The 15,481-nt window shown below is 53.0% G+C and overlaps 1 protein-coding gene across 8 annotated transcripts in view; it reads right to left on the bottom strand.

The window, feature by feature from the left end:
* The window catches only part of NUP98 (nucleoporin 98 and 96 precursor), a 38,513-nt gene that overhangs the window by 10,320 nt on the left and 12,712 nt on the right, over positions 1-15,481 (bottom strand). For 7 of the 8 annotated variants that reach the window (XM_059493478.1, XM_059493481.1, XM_059493476.1 and 4 more), the window contains 13 exons: positions 15,177-15,269; positions 14,704-14,844; positions 13,659-13,792; positions 11,803-11,990; positions 10,833-10,949; positions 9,492-9,796; positions 8,628-8,741; positions 7,751-7,889; positions 7,346-7,523; positions 6,269-6,433; positions 3,240-3,416; positions 2,031-2,181; positions 747-1,158 (listed from right to left, as the gene is read on the bottom strand). In XM_059493478.1, coding sequence (XP_059349461.1) covers positions 747-1,158; positions 2,031-2,181; positions 3,240-3,416; positions 6,269-6,433; positions 7,346-7,523; positions 7,751-7,889; positions 8,628-8,741; positions 9,492-9,796; positions 10,833-10,949; positions 11,803-11,990; positions 13,659-13,792; positions 14,704-14,844; positions 15,177-15,269 — 2,314 coding nt within the window. The remainder of the gene's footprint in view (positions 1-746; positions 1,159-2,030; positions 2,182-3,239; positions 3,417-6,268; positions 6,434-7,345; positions 7,524-7,750; positions 7,890-8,627; positions 8,742-9,491; positions 9,797-10,832; positions 10,950-11,802; positions 11,991-13,658; positions 13,793-14,703; positions 14,845-15,176; positions 15,270-15,481) is intronic. The other variant, XM_059493484.1, reaches the window with a different exon arrangement.

Below are 15,481 nucleotides of genomic sequence, written 5' to 3'. Positions count from 1 at the left end.
GACTCACTGAACTCTGCAGAGGCAGCAAGCACACCTTCACCCCAGCTCATTCCTCAGCACTTCACATATGCTGGAGAACATCCAGACAAGCTTTCTGGAGCACTTCAATGGTGGGACTGGGCTATATTCCAGTCTGGTTCAGGTATGGAGACCCCTAAAGGCCCACGTGCTGCTGGATGCACAGGCAGTATGAAGGTGTCTGGGAGCTGAGAAGCTGAACTAGAACTTCCTTAGGTAGGGCAGACATCCTCAGGGGGAACCAAGAGATTGGAAGCTTTCTGGACAAGAACTTTAACCCTTCTCTTTAACCTTGTGCTGGGTAACAGTGCTATTTGTTTGATAAAAAAGAAAAACCAAATCCTCTTATTATGTTATTCCAGGATTTGACAGAGATATTTTTGTGGAGAAGGGCCATGAAGGAGATCTCCATGGCTAACCCCATCTTACATCACTCCTGCACGTCAGAAGGAACAGTGATCTGCAACCAGGATTCTGCCAGCCATGCAGAGCGAGCCTGTCCCATCCATCCTGAAGGGAAGCACTACTCACAGGCTTTGGGACCCTGAACAACCTGGGGTGGTTATTCCAGGATTTGACAGAGATATTTTTGTGGAGAAAGGCCGTGAAGGAGATCTCCATGGCTAACCCCATCTTGCACCACTCCTGCATGCCAGAAGGAACAGTGGATTCTGCCAGCCATGGAGAGCGAGCCTGTCCCATCCATCCTGAAGGGAAGCACTACTCACGATTTGGGAGCCACGGGGGTGGGCAGGAATCCGTATTCCACGGGCTCCAGCTGAGCATCCTCTGTTTCACTGGAGCCGCTCAGCTGATCTCCACAATTGGCCAGCGTCCAGTTGGGGCCCCAGCCCACGCGGAAGGAGCGGCCCATGAAGAGTCCCATGTCCATCAGGAGCTTCCCCTTCCCGTAGGTGATGGATCTCTCCAGGGGGACGAGCCCGCGCTGCCTGCGCGCCCCCACGGTCTTCACCTGCACCTCGGGCACGGCCGCGGGCACCGCGAAGGCCGAGGCCAGCGGCGACCACAGGGCGGCAGAGGGGGCACTGTCCAAAGTCCTGAGGCCCTTGGCATCTGCCACGGCAGCACTCGGTGCCTGGGAAAGGACGCCGGCAAACTTGGATTGCAGCAGCCCAGCAGCTGGTGGGGAGAAGCAGCAAGAACGGTCAGTGGAAGGGCAGCCGTGTTTCAGAGGGCATTGCTGGGCTTTGAAGGGATTTCAGGAATTCCCAGAACAGCCAGTGACAAAGGCCTGGATGGTGTGATGGGAACATGGAGCCAAGTGTGAGTGTGTGCAGTGCTGAGCCCCACTGACCCTCCAGCCCTGCCCACAGGAACACAAGGGGTGCTCCCAGCAGCACAGCCCCAGCCCAAACTGGGCCATTCCCAAGGGAGTCCCTGATTTAATGTCAGAATCAGGACATCAGGACAGAAGTGGGGTTGCACACGGACCAGCAGGGCTCACACACACCTCAGGGCTGTGCCTGCCAGTCATGTGGGCTTTGAATTGACTAACAGATCTGAATTAATGGGTTTCCTCCATCAGGGAGCACCTTCCTGCTTGTTCCCAGACGTATTCCTCGTTATCCCTATGGAAAGCACCACTTAGTGGGTGCACTGGGTGCAAGGGGCAAGGTTTGGGCAGTGGGGGAATCTGGTAGGGGCTGCCCTGTGCAGGGCACAGCTGGTGCCCACCACAGCAGAGCCACCACAGGCCACCTCCAAACCACGCTGCAAAGTTGGTGCCTCTGGGAGATCTTAAAAGGGGGGAAAAATCCAGACAAGCAGGAAAAAAAAAGAAAAGAAAAAAAGAAGTTAAAAGATCAGTGCAAGCATCAGAAGAGGTGAGGAGGTGCTCCAGGCACTGGAGCATTCAGGGCAGGGCTTGTGCTGGAGCACGGAATGAGCAGAGGAGGGAGGAGTGGCAGGAAAGAACTGCTGCAGACCCCATGGTTTTGCCTGTTCATGTTAAATTCACCCTTCTTCGCACAACCTGTGGTTTCTCACCATACCTGAGTGTCTTTTCTGTCCTTGTGATTTTGAAATGGGAAGCCTTGGGGAGCAGATATCTTGGGAAGTGTCCATCTTGACAGGTTGCTTCCCAGGATAATCCAGGATCAAATCCAGGTCGTCATCATCAGCAAGCAAGGAAGCTTTCATGATCTGAGGATGTGGGAAGCCAAGCCAGAACATCAGCAATCCCTCCCACAGCTGCAGCTCACTAAGCTCATCAAAATAGCTCTTCCCACCCAAAAAACTCCTACATGCAGCACATGACCAAACACCACAGCCATGATGCAAACATTCCAAGGAACAGTGCAGGCACAGCTCAGGCTTGCTGCCTGATGGATGGGGTTAAAACTACTTGTTACATCAGCGCACAGGACTCAATGGGGATAGGATGACATCCCACAATAATCCTCATTTCTTAGATCTCAGCTCTGTCTGCTGTTTGTCAGCTTAAGGAGTAACTTCTGGTCTATTTGTCATTACAGGGAGAAGCCCAGAAGTGCTCAAGGTTCTGTCCTTCCACAAAAATTACAAAGCTGGAGAGGGACAGGAGCCAGGGAATGGCTGCCAGTGCCAGAGGGCAGGGCTGGATGGGATCTTGGCCATGAGGAATTGTTCCCTGGCAGGGTGGGCAGGCCCTGGCACAGGGTGCCCAGAGCAGCTGGGGCTGCCCCTGCATCCCTGGCAGTGCCCAAGGCCAGGCTGGACACTGGGGACAGTGGGACGTGCCCCTGCCATGGCAGGGGTGGGATGGGCTTTATGATTACTCTCAACCCAAATCTTCTGTGGTATTGTGAAATAAAAGCACCAACACCAAGCCCCAAATCAAGACCCATTACCCCAAAATGTTTTTATCTACCAAGGCAGAAGGGGACCAAGGCAGCTCTTCTGGTATCAGTCCAGCTTATCCCAGTGCCCGCAGGGCAGAGTTCTGGAAACTGAGCTCTGGCTTTAAGGTGTTCCATGTCTCCACGTGTGGGGTTTCCCCAGAACAGAGGTATGGTGTGAGCTCAGTCCCACTCCACGGGATGCCCTGATCATTGCAGGCTGGTGTGTGACCACCCTCGGGAGGCAAAAGCATCCTTGAGGAGTGCTCCCCTCATTTCCCAGCAAGGAGCAGGGCAGGACACTGACCTGCCTCCCCTGGGGACACAAAAGCATCCTTGAGGAGTGCTCCCCTCACTTCCCAGAGAGCAGGGCAGGACACTGACCTGCAGCACGTAGGGGTTGATGCCCTGGGTGGACGCGATGTGCGTGGACGCTGGCACTGCCTCCTGCTCCTCGGCCAGGGCATCCTCTGCCAAGGGCTCCTGGGCTGGCTCCTGGGTGACGTCTGCCATGTCACTGTCCAGCTCCACCAGCCTGCCCAGCTGCTCCAGCTCCAGGGGCTGCGGATACAGAGGCCAGGTCACACCCACAGAGCACAGCTCAGCCAGCACAGCCACGGCTCCCAGGAGGGCTCTGCCAAGGCTGCACACCAAGGGCAGGGATGGACACACAGAACCTTCAGGGTGTGCCATGCCAGGGAAGGAGCAGTCCCACAGCAGCGGTGCCCTCCTGGAGTTTTCCCAGTTCTGCCATTCAGTTCAGAGAACTGTTCTTCAGCAGTGGTTCTCACGTGCCCAGCGAGGGAGAGCTCTGTGTGCCCTGCCTGCCTCCCTCCCCTCCTCCCAGATCCATCCCATGTGGTACAAACTCCAGCCACAGAGCCTACATTCCACCAAGATCTGCATTTCTCATGGATACTGTAATGGGCAGGGCCTGGCACAGGGTGCCCAGAGCAGCTGGGGCTGCCCCTGCCTCCCTGGCAGTGCCCAAGGCCAGGCTGGACACTGGGGACAGTGGGAGGTGTCCCTGCCATGGCAGGGGTGGCCCTGAGTGGGCTGTGAGGTCCCTCTAACCCAAACCCTTCCATGATTCCATGGCTAACTGCTCACATGGGCTGTACTTTTGCCCAGCTGGCTCTGTGGGACCTGAGCTCCCTTGTACTGGTTCGGCTCTAGTTTAGCCATCCCGATAATTAACATTCAGCTTTGTGTCCTGTGAAAGCCTCATGCTTCCAGCTTCCCAGCAAAAACAGTACAGAGCAGTGAAGTGATGCAAAAACAGGAGCGAGGAGGCCTAGGCAGGGAGTGTCCTGGGAATCCTGCTCAGGAATTAAGGAGCACGTTCACAAGGCTGTGCTTAGCTCTGTAGAACCAGCCAGGATGGGGTGAAGGGTCTCAGCTGAGATAAAATCACCTGTGGGGGGCTGTAAGGATAGAACTGAGTGGCAGATGCAGAATCTGAGCCTGGCCCCACGTGTGGAACAGATTTACAAGTCAAAATATGGTTACAAACACACAAGTTTCACTGCTCCCTTCATTGGGCTTTAATGCAGCAAGCTCCCTTGCAATATTAATAAAGTCATTAATATTTAACTTAGTGAGGGAGGACAAAGCAAAAACCAAGTCTAGATACTAAATGCTTCTTACAGCCCAAACAACAGTATTACCAGATGTGTTCTACACCAAGTGTTTGGGACGTTTTAAGTGATGCTATGATGCTCCTTAGGGCTTTGGGAAACTGATGTTTTTCCTAATTTCAGAAATTAAAACCTAAGTCAATGTTATGCAAGTCAGAGAGGTTAATGAATCTGGAGGAGTTTTTGCTAAGTACACTGATATATTTGAATATATCAGTGATATTTCCAGTGTTCCTGAGTGTTTAAAAGCTCAGCTCTGGTCCCCCATTCTGAACATGAAGCAGGGAGGGGAGCTGAAGTGATGCTGTTGGGCAGCCACGTGTGCAGCTCAAAATGCAAATAATTAAGGAGCCACTCGAGCAGAGGGATGGATGAGTGGGTGTTAATTAGCTGTGAGAGCTGGAGCAGCAGCTGGCCACTGCTCTGGGATTCTCCATGCAGAACCCAGCAGAGCTGGCAGCCCCAGCCTGCCCCAGCAGCAGGATGCTCTGCCCGGGGAGCAGATGGCGCTTTGGAATTGCTAACAGGGATCAGGGTCCTGAGGGCTCTCTCACCTGCCCGGAGAGCTCTGACCACACAAATGGTCAGCAGAGACTCGCACTGGGTACCAGGGAGGAGTTCTGTGTTACAAGCACAGAACTGCTGAGGTGGGAAAAGCCTCTGAGCCCCCAAGTCCAACCATGCCCCAGCACTGCCAGGGCCACCACTGACTCCATCCCAAGTGCCACATCCACAGGCTGTGGAACCCCTCAGGGAAGTGACTTCACCACTGCCCTGGGCAACCTGTGCCAGGGCTGGACAGCCCTTTTCAGGAGGAAATTTTCCCAATATCCAACCTAAACCTCCCCAGGCACAACCCAAGGCCATTTCCTGCTCCACCCTCCTGTCAGGAGCTGTGCAGAGCCACAAGATCCCCCTGAGCCCCCTTTGAAGCTGAGCCCCTTCCCCAGCTCCCTCAACCCCTCCTGGGGCTCCAGCCCCTTCCCAGCTCCGTTCCCTGCCCTGGACACGCTCCAGCCCCTCCAGGGCTCTCTTTCCAGAACTGGACACTCTCTTTTGAGGTGTCACACAGTGCTCAGCACGGGGGACAATCCCTGCCCTGGGGGACCATCCCTGCCCTGGGGCTGTGCCCACACCATGGCTGTGCCATTCCAGGGGCAGGGGCCATTGGCCTCTTGCCCACCTGAGCTCCTGCTATTCCCAGTGAACTAGATCAAACAGTGCCTGTGGATCAAACATTGCTGTGTAAGATGGGCCCAGCACTGAGGATGTTTTGCAAAGGTTTAAAGCAGTCACATCCAACACAAATATGTTTACGAAGCCAGCATATAGCCAGCCTTACAAAAAGTATTATTTTAATAAAAATAGAGCACATTCTTAAAATGGAAAGCAGACAGTCTTGCACACTAATGGTGGTAAAGGCAACTGAGTGCACAGCATCACTGTCCAGGCAGGCAGCACACGGCGGTGGCATTACGGGCGTGCATTTAATAGTCACAAAAACAAGGGTTCTTCCAGAAGAGGTGCAAATCTGCCAAACTCAGACTAGAATTCAAACAAGAAACAAGGGTTGAAAGCCTCCCCGCCCCATCCTTAGTCTGCAATGTCAAGTGTCTCAAAGGAAAACAACACGCAGCCACTCAGGTAGAGCTCAGAAGAGTTTCTGTGAGGCTTCACTCTCCAGATTGCACGTTACTCCAACCACCCCCTTCCCAGGCACAGCTATTCTCCAAATTCCGTGTCATCAACCCCCTTTAGGCACTGCTCTCCTTCTACCTGAGCCGGGGGCGCTGGTTTGCCGTTCAGGGCCATCTGCTGGGGTGGCAGGTGCCCTGGGGGTGGCACAGGGGTGGTCTTTAACTTCTTGGTGTCCACTTTTAAAGGACGATCTTCCTCCTCCTCGTCAGAATCCTGCAAGCCATACTTGGAAAAGTGTGCTACCTGTGTTAAGGAGAAGGACAAACGTGTCACAGCCTGGCAGTGAAATCTCTGGAAGGCCTCAACACCAGGCAGGTGTAATTGTGCCCTATACAGGCGTCCTAACACACAACTCTTGGGACACCTGCAACAAATTCTGCCTCTATACAGAGGCTGCTGTTTTAAAATTTATCAGCTGTCGTGGACTCTGGGATGACAGTTCAGTGCTGTAGTGCTTGGGAATTGTATGATTTCATATGTGTTACTGATTACATGTATTACAAAACCACCTGCTCTAGGCAGGGCTGGGGCCATAGCTTTCACCACAGAACTGCAGACTGGTTTGGACTGGGAGAGACCTTAAAGCTTATTCATTCCATGGGCAGGGGTATGTTCCACTAGTGCAGGCTGGTCTGTTGGTTCAAGCTCCATCCATTTTGCATGTGTTATTGATTATGTGTAGTACAAAACCACCTGCTCTAGGCAGGTCTGGGGCCACAGCTTTCACCACAGAACTGCAGACTGGTTTGGACTGGGAGAGACCTTAAAGCTTATTCATTCCATGGGCAGGGGTATGTTCCACTAGTGCAGGCTGGTCTGTTGGTTCAAGCCCCATCCATTTTGCATGTGTTATTGATTATGTGTAGTACAAAACCACCTGCTCTAGGCAGGTCTGGGGCTACAGCTTTCACCACAGAACTGCAGACTGGTTTGGAGTGGGAGAGACCTTAAAGCTCACTCATTCCATGGGCAGGAGCATGTTCCACTAGTGCAGGTTGGTCTGTTGGTCCAAGCCACATCCAACCTTGAACGCTCCCAGGAACGAGGAGCTGCTTCGGTGAGGACGCTTCTCACCAGAGCCCAGGGACTCCAGACAGCTGTCCAAAGCCAGAAATGAGCCAGAAATGCCTTGATCTGGGGATGCTGAGGGCTCACCTTGAAGACCCAGGAGCCGGTCTCGGGGCGGTACTCCTTGAAGCGCGCGCCCTGCCTGCGGGACACGGCCTCCAGCCGGCCCTCGTAGTCCATCTCTGCCAGCCGCTCGGGGCTCTTGATCAGGCACCGCGACGTCTTGTCCGTGGGCCACACCCCGTCCAGGGTCACCTCAGCCCGCCTGCCAAAGGACAACGGGCTCACAACCAGGGGCTGGGAGCCTGCCCAGGGAGCAGAGCACAGCCCCACGCAGGGAAACTTGTATCGGCTCTCAAACCCAATCTGGGGCTCAGAAATCTGAAGGAACTCAATGACACTCTAAACCAAATGCACCATTTGGATTTGTCTCCTGGTTGCAGCCTGCAAGCACAGCAGACTGTAAGGGCTCTAAAATTCATCCTTACTTACCTATTTAACCCTTCCCCAATGGGAGGTTTCTTTTCATCGTCAGGGTAAACAATAACTTCTTTTCTCCGGATATGTACAATCTCATCCAGGTTTAAGTTTGTTAGATTTACTTCTCCTTCAAAGTATATCGATCCATAACCTGCACAACAACCCAAAAGGTCACAATTAAAATTGTGAAAAGGTCAATTCCATTGTGAAAAGTCACAATTAAAACTGTGAAAAGTAATATGCCAGAGAGCTCACATTCCTGCTGTGCTCCCTCTGTCCCCACCTAGCCCTGTGTGTCTCCCAGACAAAGTGACACATCCTTCCCCCTGAGAAAACTCTGGAGGAGCATTATCAACTTTGACACCAATATCAAATGGCTGGGAGAGCTGGGAATGTTCAACCTGGAGAAGGGCAGGCTCCTGCCAGGGCCTAAAGGGGCTCAGGAGAGCTGCAGAGGGACTGGGGACAAGGCCTGCAGGGACAGCACCCAGGGAATGGCTGCCAGTGCCAGAGGGCAGCGCTGGGTGGGATCTTGGCAGTGAGGAATTGTTCCCTGGCAGGGTGGGCAGGCCCCAGAGCAGCTGGGGCTGCTCCTGGATCCCTAGAAATGTCCAAGGCCAGGTTGAAAAGGGTTTGGAGCACCCTGGGATGGTGGAAGGTGTCCCTGCCCATGGAATGGGATGAGCTTTAATGACCTTTCCAAACCAAATCAATCTGTGATACTGGGATTTATTTTATCCTAAAATCCTACAAAACATTGATACCAACTGCTGCCAAAGCAAGGGCACTGGTGGCAGTCAGACTGAGGGTTGGGAACTGAGGCTCTGCAGCTTCAGGATCCCTGTCAGGGTGAAGGCCCAGGGAGGCCCAGGGAGGCTGGGGCTCTCACCCGTGCGGCCGATGGTGAAGTCTGTCACGATACATTCCTTCCTGTCGTTGGTCAGCCGGGCCAGCTCCTCCAGGGTCGGGATGGTGTAATAGCCAGCTCGTGTCAGCACAATCCCTGCAACACAACATTCCCTGAGAACAGGGCTGGCAGCAAGGCATCAACATTGCCAGACTGTTATCCCATTTCTTTTGCCAGCCTGAACAGCTGTAAGCCTCAGAGGAACTGAGAATCAGGGCAAGCAAAGCCAACAGACACCACAACACCTTCATTCCACAGCCTCCAGAGCACATTTAAACCAAGCGCCCTGGCAGGTTCTGCCTAGGCACCTGCCAGGCAGCAGCAGGTGTGCAAACAGAAAGGGAAGAAGGAGCGCAGGGAGAAGAAAAACTGCAAATGTATCAACACCTGAAGGAAACACTCTCCCAGCTTTAGTAGCCTGGGGCCTCAGGCACTGCTGACCAAACTGCAGCTTCTTCTACATTTAACAGGCTCCAATTCTTCTTCATCTAATAATTTGTCTAATGATCTTCCTACTTCCCAAAAGCATTTTGCATCTACAAAATGTCTAGAGACATTTCTTTTGCACACATCACCTGCCGGTTTCATTACATGCCACGTAAGTGTCAGCTGGGAGTATTAACAAATCTTTTCCCTTTACCTTCTCAAGTTTAAAAAACTCTGACACACGTGATATAAAATTGGAGGATAAAATTTAAATGCCCACTGACTCAGCAGATAAAATTTCTGCACTAGGTAAGAAAAGCAGCATTTGTATTCTGGCGGAAGGAGGAGGGAAAAGAGCAAAAGCCAAGGGTGTCCAAGAGCAGCAAACCCCGCACGCAATGCTGCCCCCGGCAGCCTCACCTGCAGGATGCTGCTGGAGACCAGGCTCGATCTCCTTGTCCCACTCCTCCTGCAGGGAATCCTCCTGGAAGGAGGCGTCCTCGCTGCTGCCCTCCAGGCCGTTGCGCAGCGCCGCGCGCATGTTCAGCGCCACGATGGTGTCGTCCACGCCCGAGTGGGGCTTGTGCCCGCTGCCCTCCAGGCTCTGGGGAATGGGCTTGGCAATGGGGTTGGTGTAAAACCTGGTCACCTCGTGGGCCTCCTCCTCCTCCTCCCGCTCCCCGTCCTGCCTGTGGTTCTCCTCGGGAGGCACCGACAGGAAGAACCTGGGCAGAGGAAGGATAATGTGAATTATTTCATTCCCAGGGACTTACACCAGCATTCCTGGCCAGGCCAGGAGCTGGACTTGGTGACCCCTGTGGGTCCCTCCCTGCTCAGGACACTCTGTGATTCTATGATAAAAATTCTGCTCTTTCTACACAAAGAGCAAACAGGACCACACCAACTGCAGTGTTGGTGATTATTCCCCTTCCCTCTGCTCCTGCTTGAGTGCCACTGAGGCTCCCACTACAGCAAGGACAGTGGTGAGACTGGGACAGGCCCCACAGGCTGGGGACTAAGGCACGTGCCCTGAGCAGAGCTGAGTGGAACAGGAGCTCAGGATGGAGAGAAGCCTCAAAAGGCAGTGTAACAGCAACCCCACAGCTCCAAACCCTTTGCCCACAGGGCCAGGGTGACCTCACTCCCACAGCAGCTCCTATTTTATAGCTTTCAATAAAATCAACATGGTGGGTTGAGCAGGTTTTTTCCAGACTCTGAGTAAAAGAAAACCAAGGCAAAAATCAGAGTTCAACTGAAATATGGCCACAGGTTTTTTAGAGGAGGTTAGAATTTCTGGATTTTGGTGGGGGAGGATACAGCATTAGAGACTCCTCACTGTAATCTGTACAAAAGACATATATAGAAAAGAGAAACATGAGACACGAGGATCAGTGTAGCTCCCTTGCAATTCCCACATCACTGAGGACTGACCAGCAGAGGTTTCTCTCCCCTCAGAGTCATATTTAGCACTTCCCTCAAGGAATATCCTGGTTTCTTGCTACAGGCAAGGAAGAGAGACTCATCCACAACCTAAGTTCCTGCTCCCTGACCTGGATTTTGGGTGGGGTGACCTGGCACTGCCCACACAGCAGGAACACATGGTTAGTGCGGGAGGAAATGCATCTCCCAGCAGGTCAACTGCTTCCAATGAACAGTGAAGTGACATCCCTGGGAAGAAGGGGCTGCTGTCCAGCAGTAATTCAGGACAGGCAGAACCAGTCTGCATGTCTGAGGACAAGCCCTGCAGGGTGACTCACTCACCTGTCCCCATTCTCCGGGTACTCCGATGGCGACGCCAGGTCCTCATTCTCTCGGCTCACGGGAGAGAACAGGTTGCTGCTGTTGAGGTTCTTCAGAACCAACTTCTTGATGCTCTTCCTAAACACAGGATACACCAAGGAAGGGAAATGTGGATCTATCCACTGCATACATGGGTACTTTGTACTTAATTCAGATGCTCCAGGGACCAGGAACCAGCTCTAAGACCTGTTCCCAGACCCAGGACATATCAAGTCTCCCATAAGAGATCCTAAAATTTTTTGGGGAATTCCATTCGAGGCTCTGGTTTATATAGAGGTGTAAAAAGCACAGGCCAGTGAAAGGCTCAAAGCCCAAGTTCAAACCACAGTGTTCCCTGTTTCCCAAACCAGCCTTTCTAGAAACACAGAAGGTTTGGCCCACAGGTGCAGGTTCATTTTACAGCAGGGTCACTTTAATCTTTTAGCCCTTTGTTTCTACTCAACTCCAAACACTTCAAAACCCCTCTTCTGTTCGACTGCCACTGACGTACCTAAAAACTGAACCCAAAGCTTTACTTGGGCAGATCCATGATTTATTTCTCACAGAAACATCTGTGGATTTGAAACAGAACTAGGGCTGGGATAAAAGCACCAGAAATCTGCCTCCATACTTAGGGCATGAGCAAACTGTTGACACTCCCAGTTCAGGAGCAGGAAGTACCTACACTGTGCAAGCTTTTCTTGTTAGAATTCCTCAGTGACTTTATAGGAGCTTTGCTCCCATCATGGACTGACCTCATTTTACAGCTTATTTGGCCTTCAGAATTAAGCTGACCCTTTTCCCCTCCTCTACAGAAAACAGTTCTAGTGAAGCCTTACAGACAACTTGTTATTGTTTTTCCAATATGAACCAGAGCACAAAATCATGAGATTCAAGGTAATACACAGGAGTTTCCAGAAGATTGTCACACAGAGACAAAAGAGCAGCTCACTTTGGCATGAAGGCTCCATTGCACAGGGAGGGCTCATCATCATCCAGCCCATCAAAGAGCTGGGACTTGGCCGAGCCCGCGGACTGCAGGGCCTTGGGCCGCACTCTGGTGGCGGGGCGGGGGGTCAGCTTGTAGTGGGTGGGGGTCGTCAGGGCCTTCTGGGCTGCTGGATTGGTTGGCTTCAGCCTCTGGAACAGAGAGAGGGACAGGTGGAAACCTCAGGCATGGGGACAGAGCTTTAGGGTGCTCCAGGCCTAAAAAGGGCCCTGAAAGGCAAAGGGGGTGGTAAGCACAAGGAAGCAATAATTGCACCCAGGTTAGGGGGCTCCCTGCACAGCCCCTGCCATGGGCAGCCTGGGTCCGTGGGCAGCCTTGGATCCATGTACAGCTCCAGCCATCAGCCAGGATCCATGGGCTCCATGGGCAGCCCCAGCCATCAGCCTGGACCCATGGGTAGCCTGGATCCATGGGCAGCCCCAGCCATCAACCTGGGCTCCATGGGTACCCTGGATCCATGTACAGCTCCAGCCATCAGCCTGGGCTCCATGGGCAGCCTGGATCCATGTACAGCCCCAGCCATCAACCTGGGCTCCATGGGCAGCCTGGATCCATGTACAGCCCCAGCCATCAGCCTGGACCCATGGGCAGCCTGGATCCATGTACAGCCCCAGCCATCAGCCTGGGCTCCATGGGCAGCCTGGATCCATGGGCAGCCCCAGCCATCAACCTGGATCCATGGGCAGCCTGGATCCATGTACAACCCCAGCCATCAGCCTGGGCTCCATGGGTACCCTGGATCCACGGGCAGCCCCAGCCATCAGCCTGGGCTCCATGGGCAGCCTGGATCCATGGGCAGCCCCAGCCATCAGCCTGGGCTCCATGGGCAGCCTGGATCCATGTACAGCCCCAGCCATCAGCCTGGATCCATGGGCAGCCTGGATCCATGTACAGCCCCAGCCATCAACCTGGGCTCCATGGGCAGCCTGGATCCATGTACAACCCCAGCCATCAGACTAGACCCATGGGTACCCTGGATCCATGTACAGCCCCAGCCATCAACCTGGACCCATGGGCAGCCTGGATCCATGTACAGCCCCAGCCATCAACCTGGACCCATGGGTACCCTGGATGCATGCACAGCCCCAGCCATCAGCCTGGACCCATGGGTACCCTGGATCCATGCACAGCCCCAGCCATCAGCCTGGACCCATGGGCAGCCTGGATCCACGGGCAGCCCCAGCCATCAGCCTGGACCCATGTGTACCCTGGATGCATGCACAGCCCCAGCCATCAGCCTGGACCCATGGGCAGCCTGGGCTCCAGCTGCCAGGCTGGACTCACCTCCAGCCCCTGGAATCTGCTCAGGGGCAGCAGACACTCAGAACCTCCCCTACCCTCTCAAAAGCCTGGAAAGTGTTTGTTTCATCATCTCTTGAACAAAGCAACAGGGAAAGGTTTCTCAAAGACTGTCAGGGATGTCCTAAGCAAAGCACTACAATTATTTTCCAAGCATTAACAATGATCCATCTTTATTCCCACTCAGCAGCAGGGAGCCCAGGAACTCCATAGCCAAGGCTGTGATGCAGGCAAAAGGAGGAAATCATGGAATGGTTTGCGTTGGAAAGTACCTTGAAGATCATATACTTCCAACACCCCTGCCATGGACAGGGCACTTTCCACTGGATAAAATCAAGCACTTTGTGCCCTGGAGGGTAAAAAGCCACTGCACCACTGGGAGAGCACAGAGGGCAACTTCCTTGGCTGCTCAGTGTGCACTGAAGTGATGAGGACTGCACACAGGCCAAGCAATTCCAACTGTCACCCATAAAATGAGTCCAGTGCTGATGGGCACTCACCTCCTCCTTCTTCTTCGGGTCTGACATGGGGTTTCTGAAGAGTGGGGAGTCCCCAAAGGGGGAGTAGGTCAGGCTGTTGAGGTGCTGCTGGAGGACAGCTTGCTGGGCTGCAGAGGCGTTGGGGTCTGTCAGAGCTACAAAAGGAGCAGCATTGCAGTTTTAGAGCTCTGGGAACAGAACCAGGGCAGGCAGCACACAGCAGTGCCCAGAACATCTCCTTCCTCCATCACAGTGTCCAACCATATTCACTGAGGTCTCATGGGTGAAAAGCTGAGGGCACAGAGAGCTACAGAGCAGTGGCAAGAGCCTGGCTTGCCAGAACATTCAACTAATCCAGCTGGCTTCTGAAGGGGCGTGCGGGGAAAATACTTCATGCAGAATTTTGACATTACTGCTACTACAATCATACAGGTCTAGAGTCCCCTCTACAAGGGATTCTAAATCTTGTCTCTGTCTTAAAGCATTTTATTTTGATTCCTATTGAAATGCTCTAAGACTTCACCCACCCCATGAAACATTCAAGCCACTAAAAGCAGCTTAATCCTAATTCCCAGAAAATCAGGATGGATGTAGGCACTCCCAAAGAACAAAACCACTCTCAGAACAACAGCTTATTATTGTCAGGGTCTGCTGGAAGTCAGGAGGAGAGTTGGAGACAACTGGGTCTGATTTTTGTCCCAAAGCCACCGCATTCCTGTTACTAAAGGCCCTCTAGGCCTCCCCTATCTGGAAGTACTGAAAAATCCAATACTGCCCTTCCCTTACTTTTCATTGTGCACATCTATTCTTGCTGCCCTAAATTCAATTTGGGAAATTTACTAATCTTCAAGACAAGGCTCTAAAATAGGTGCAATTATTGGGCATGTAAGGCAACTTGGAATTCCTTTTAAAATACACCTTTAACTAGCAAAACAAGGGTCATTAACCGTCTGCACTGTGACTGAGAACAGAAGTGGCGCCAAGGAGATGTTTTGTCATTCCAAACCCTTTGGGAAGGGAGTGCTCCTGTGTTCAGGCACATGGGCAGCAGGCTCATGGCACTCACCTACAGCAGGCTGAGGGGCCCCAAAGCCCAGGGTGGCTGTGGATGTGTTGAATCCTGGGGCTCCAAAGGCTCCTGTTCCCAGGGTTCCCCCCAGCTTTGGCTGCGTGTTCCCGAACAGGGACGTCTGTCCTGCCCCCAGAGCTGTGACAGAGAGGGCACAGTTACCACAGACTCTGACAAGTTCACAGGCACAACACAGAACTTGCTGGACTGCAGGAAACACTCTCCACGCCCATGGATGCTGCAGGCAGCAGAGGCTCTGGGCACAGAGGACCTCACCAGTGATGCCCAGTTTCTGCCAGGCCACTTGGCACTGTGCTGAGGAGCTCCCCTTGGAGCTGCCCTGAGCCATCCTGGCTTGAAGCTCAAACACACCCAGCCTTTCCTAACTCAGCTACAGGCAATGCCCAGGCTGGACTGCACTGCAGCCTGAGGGCTGGAGCTGCCCAGGAATGACCTGGGAAACTGCTTACCTGTTCCAAACCCTGTTCCAAGTCCAGTGCCCAGAGTCCCAGTCGCAGGCTTATTTCCAAACAAGCTATTTCCAGCAGTGTTGGCACCAAAACCTTCAACAACAGAATGAGCAGCTCATTAGAGATGAAATTAAAAGCATGTATTTAAATAAATAAGCCTCACAGGGTCCAAGAGCCCTGCCAAAGCCAAATTTCTCACTATTTCCAGCAGTGCAGGTTAAACTGGCAATCAGCTAGAAGGGACTTCACTGGTAATAAACACATTTTAGTTATAAATATAGCATTAAAGCAGCACAGAAAAATGT

Source organism: Ammospiza nelsoni, chromosome 2 (assembly GCF_027579445.1).
Source record: "Ammospiza nelsoni isolate bAmmNel1 chromosome 2, bAmmNel1.pri, whole genome shotgun sequence".
In the NCBI taxonomy this organism is placed as follows: domain Eukaryota; kingdom Metazoa; phylum Chordata; class Aves; order Passeriformes; family Passerellidae; genus Ammospiza; species Ammospiza nelsoni.
The sequence above is the reverse complement of the archived record's forward strand: the minus strand, read 5'-3'. Positions and strand labels throughout refer to the sequence as shown.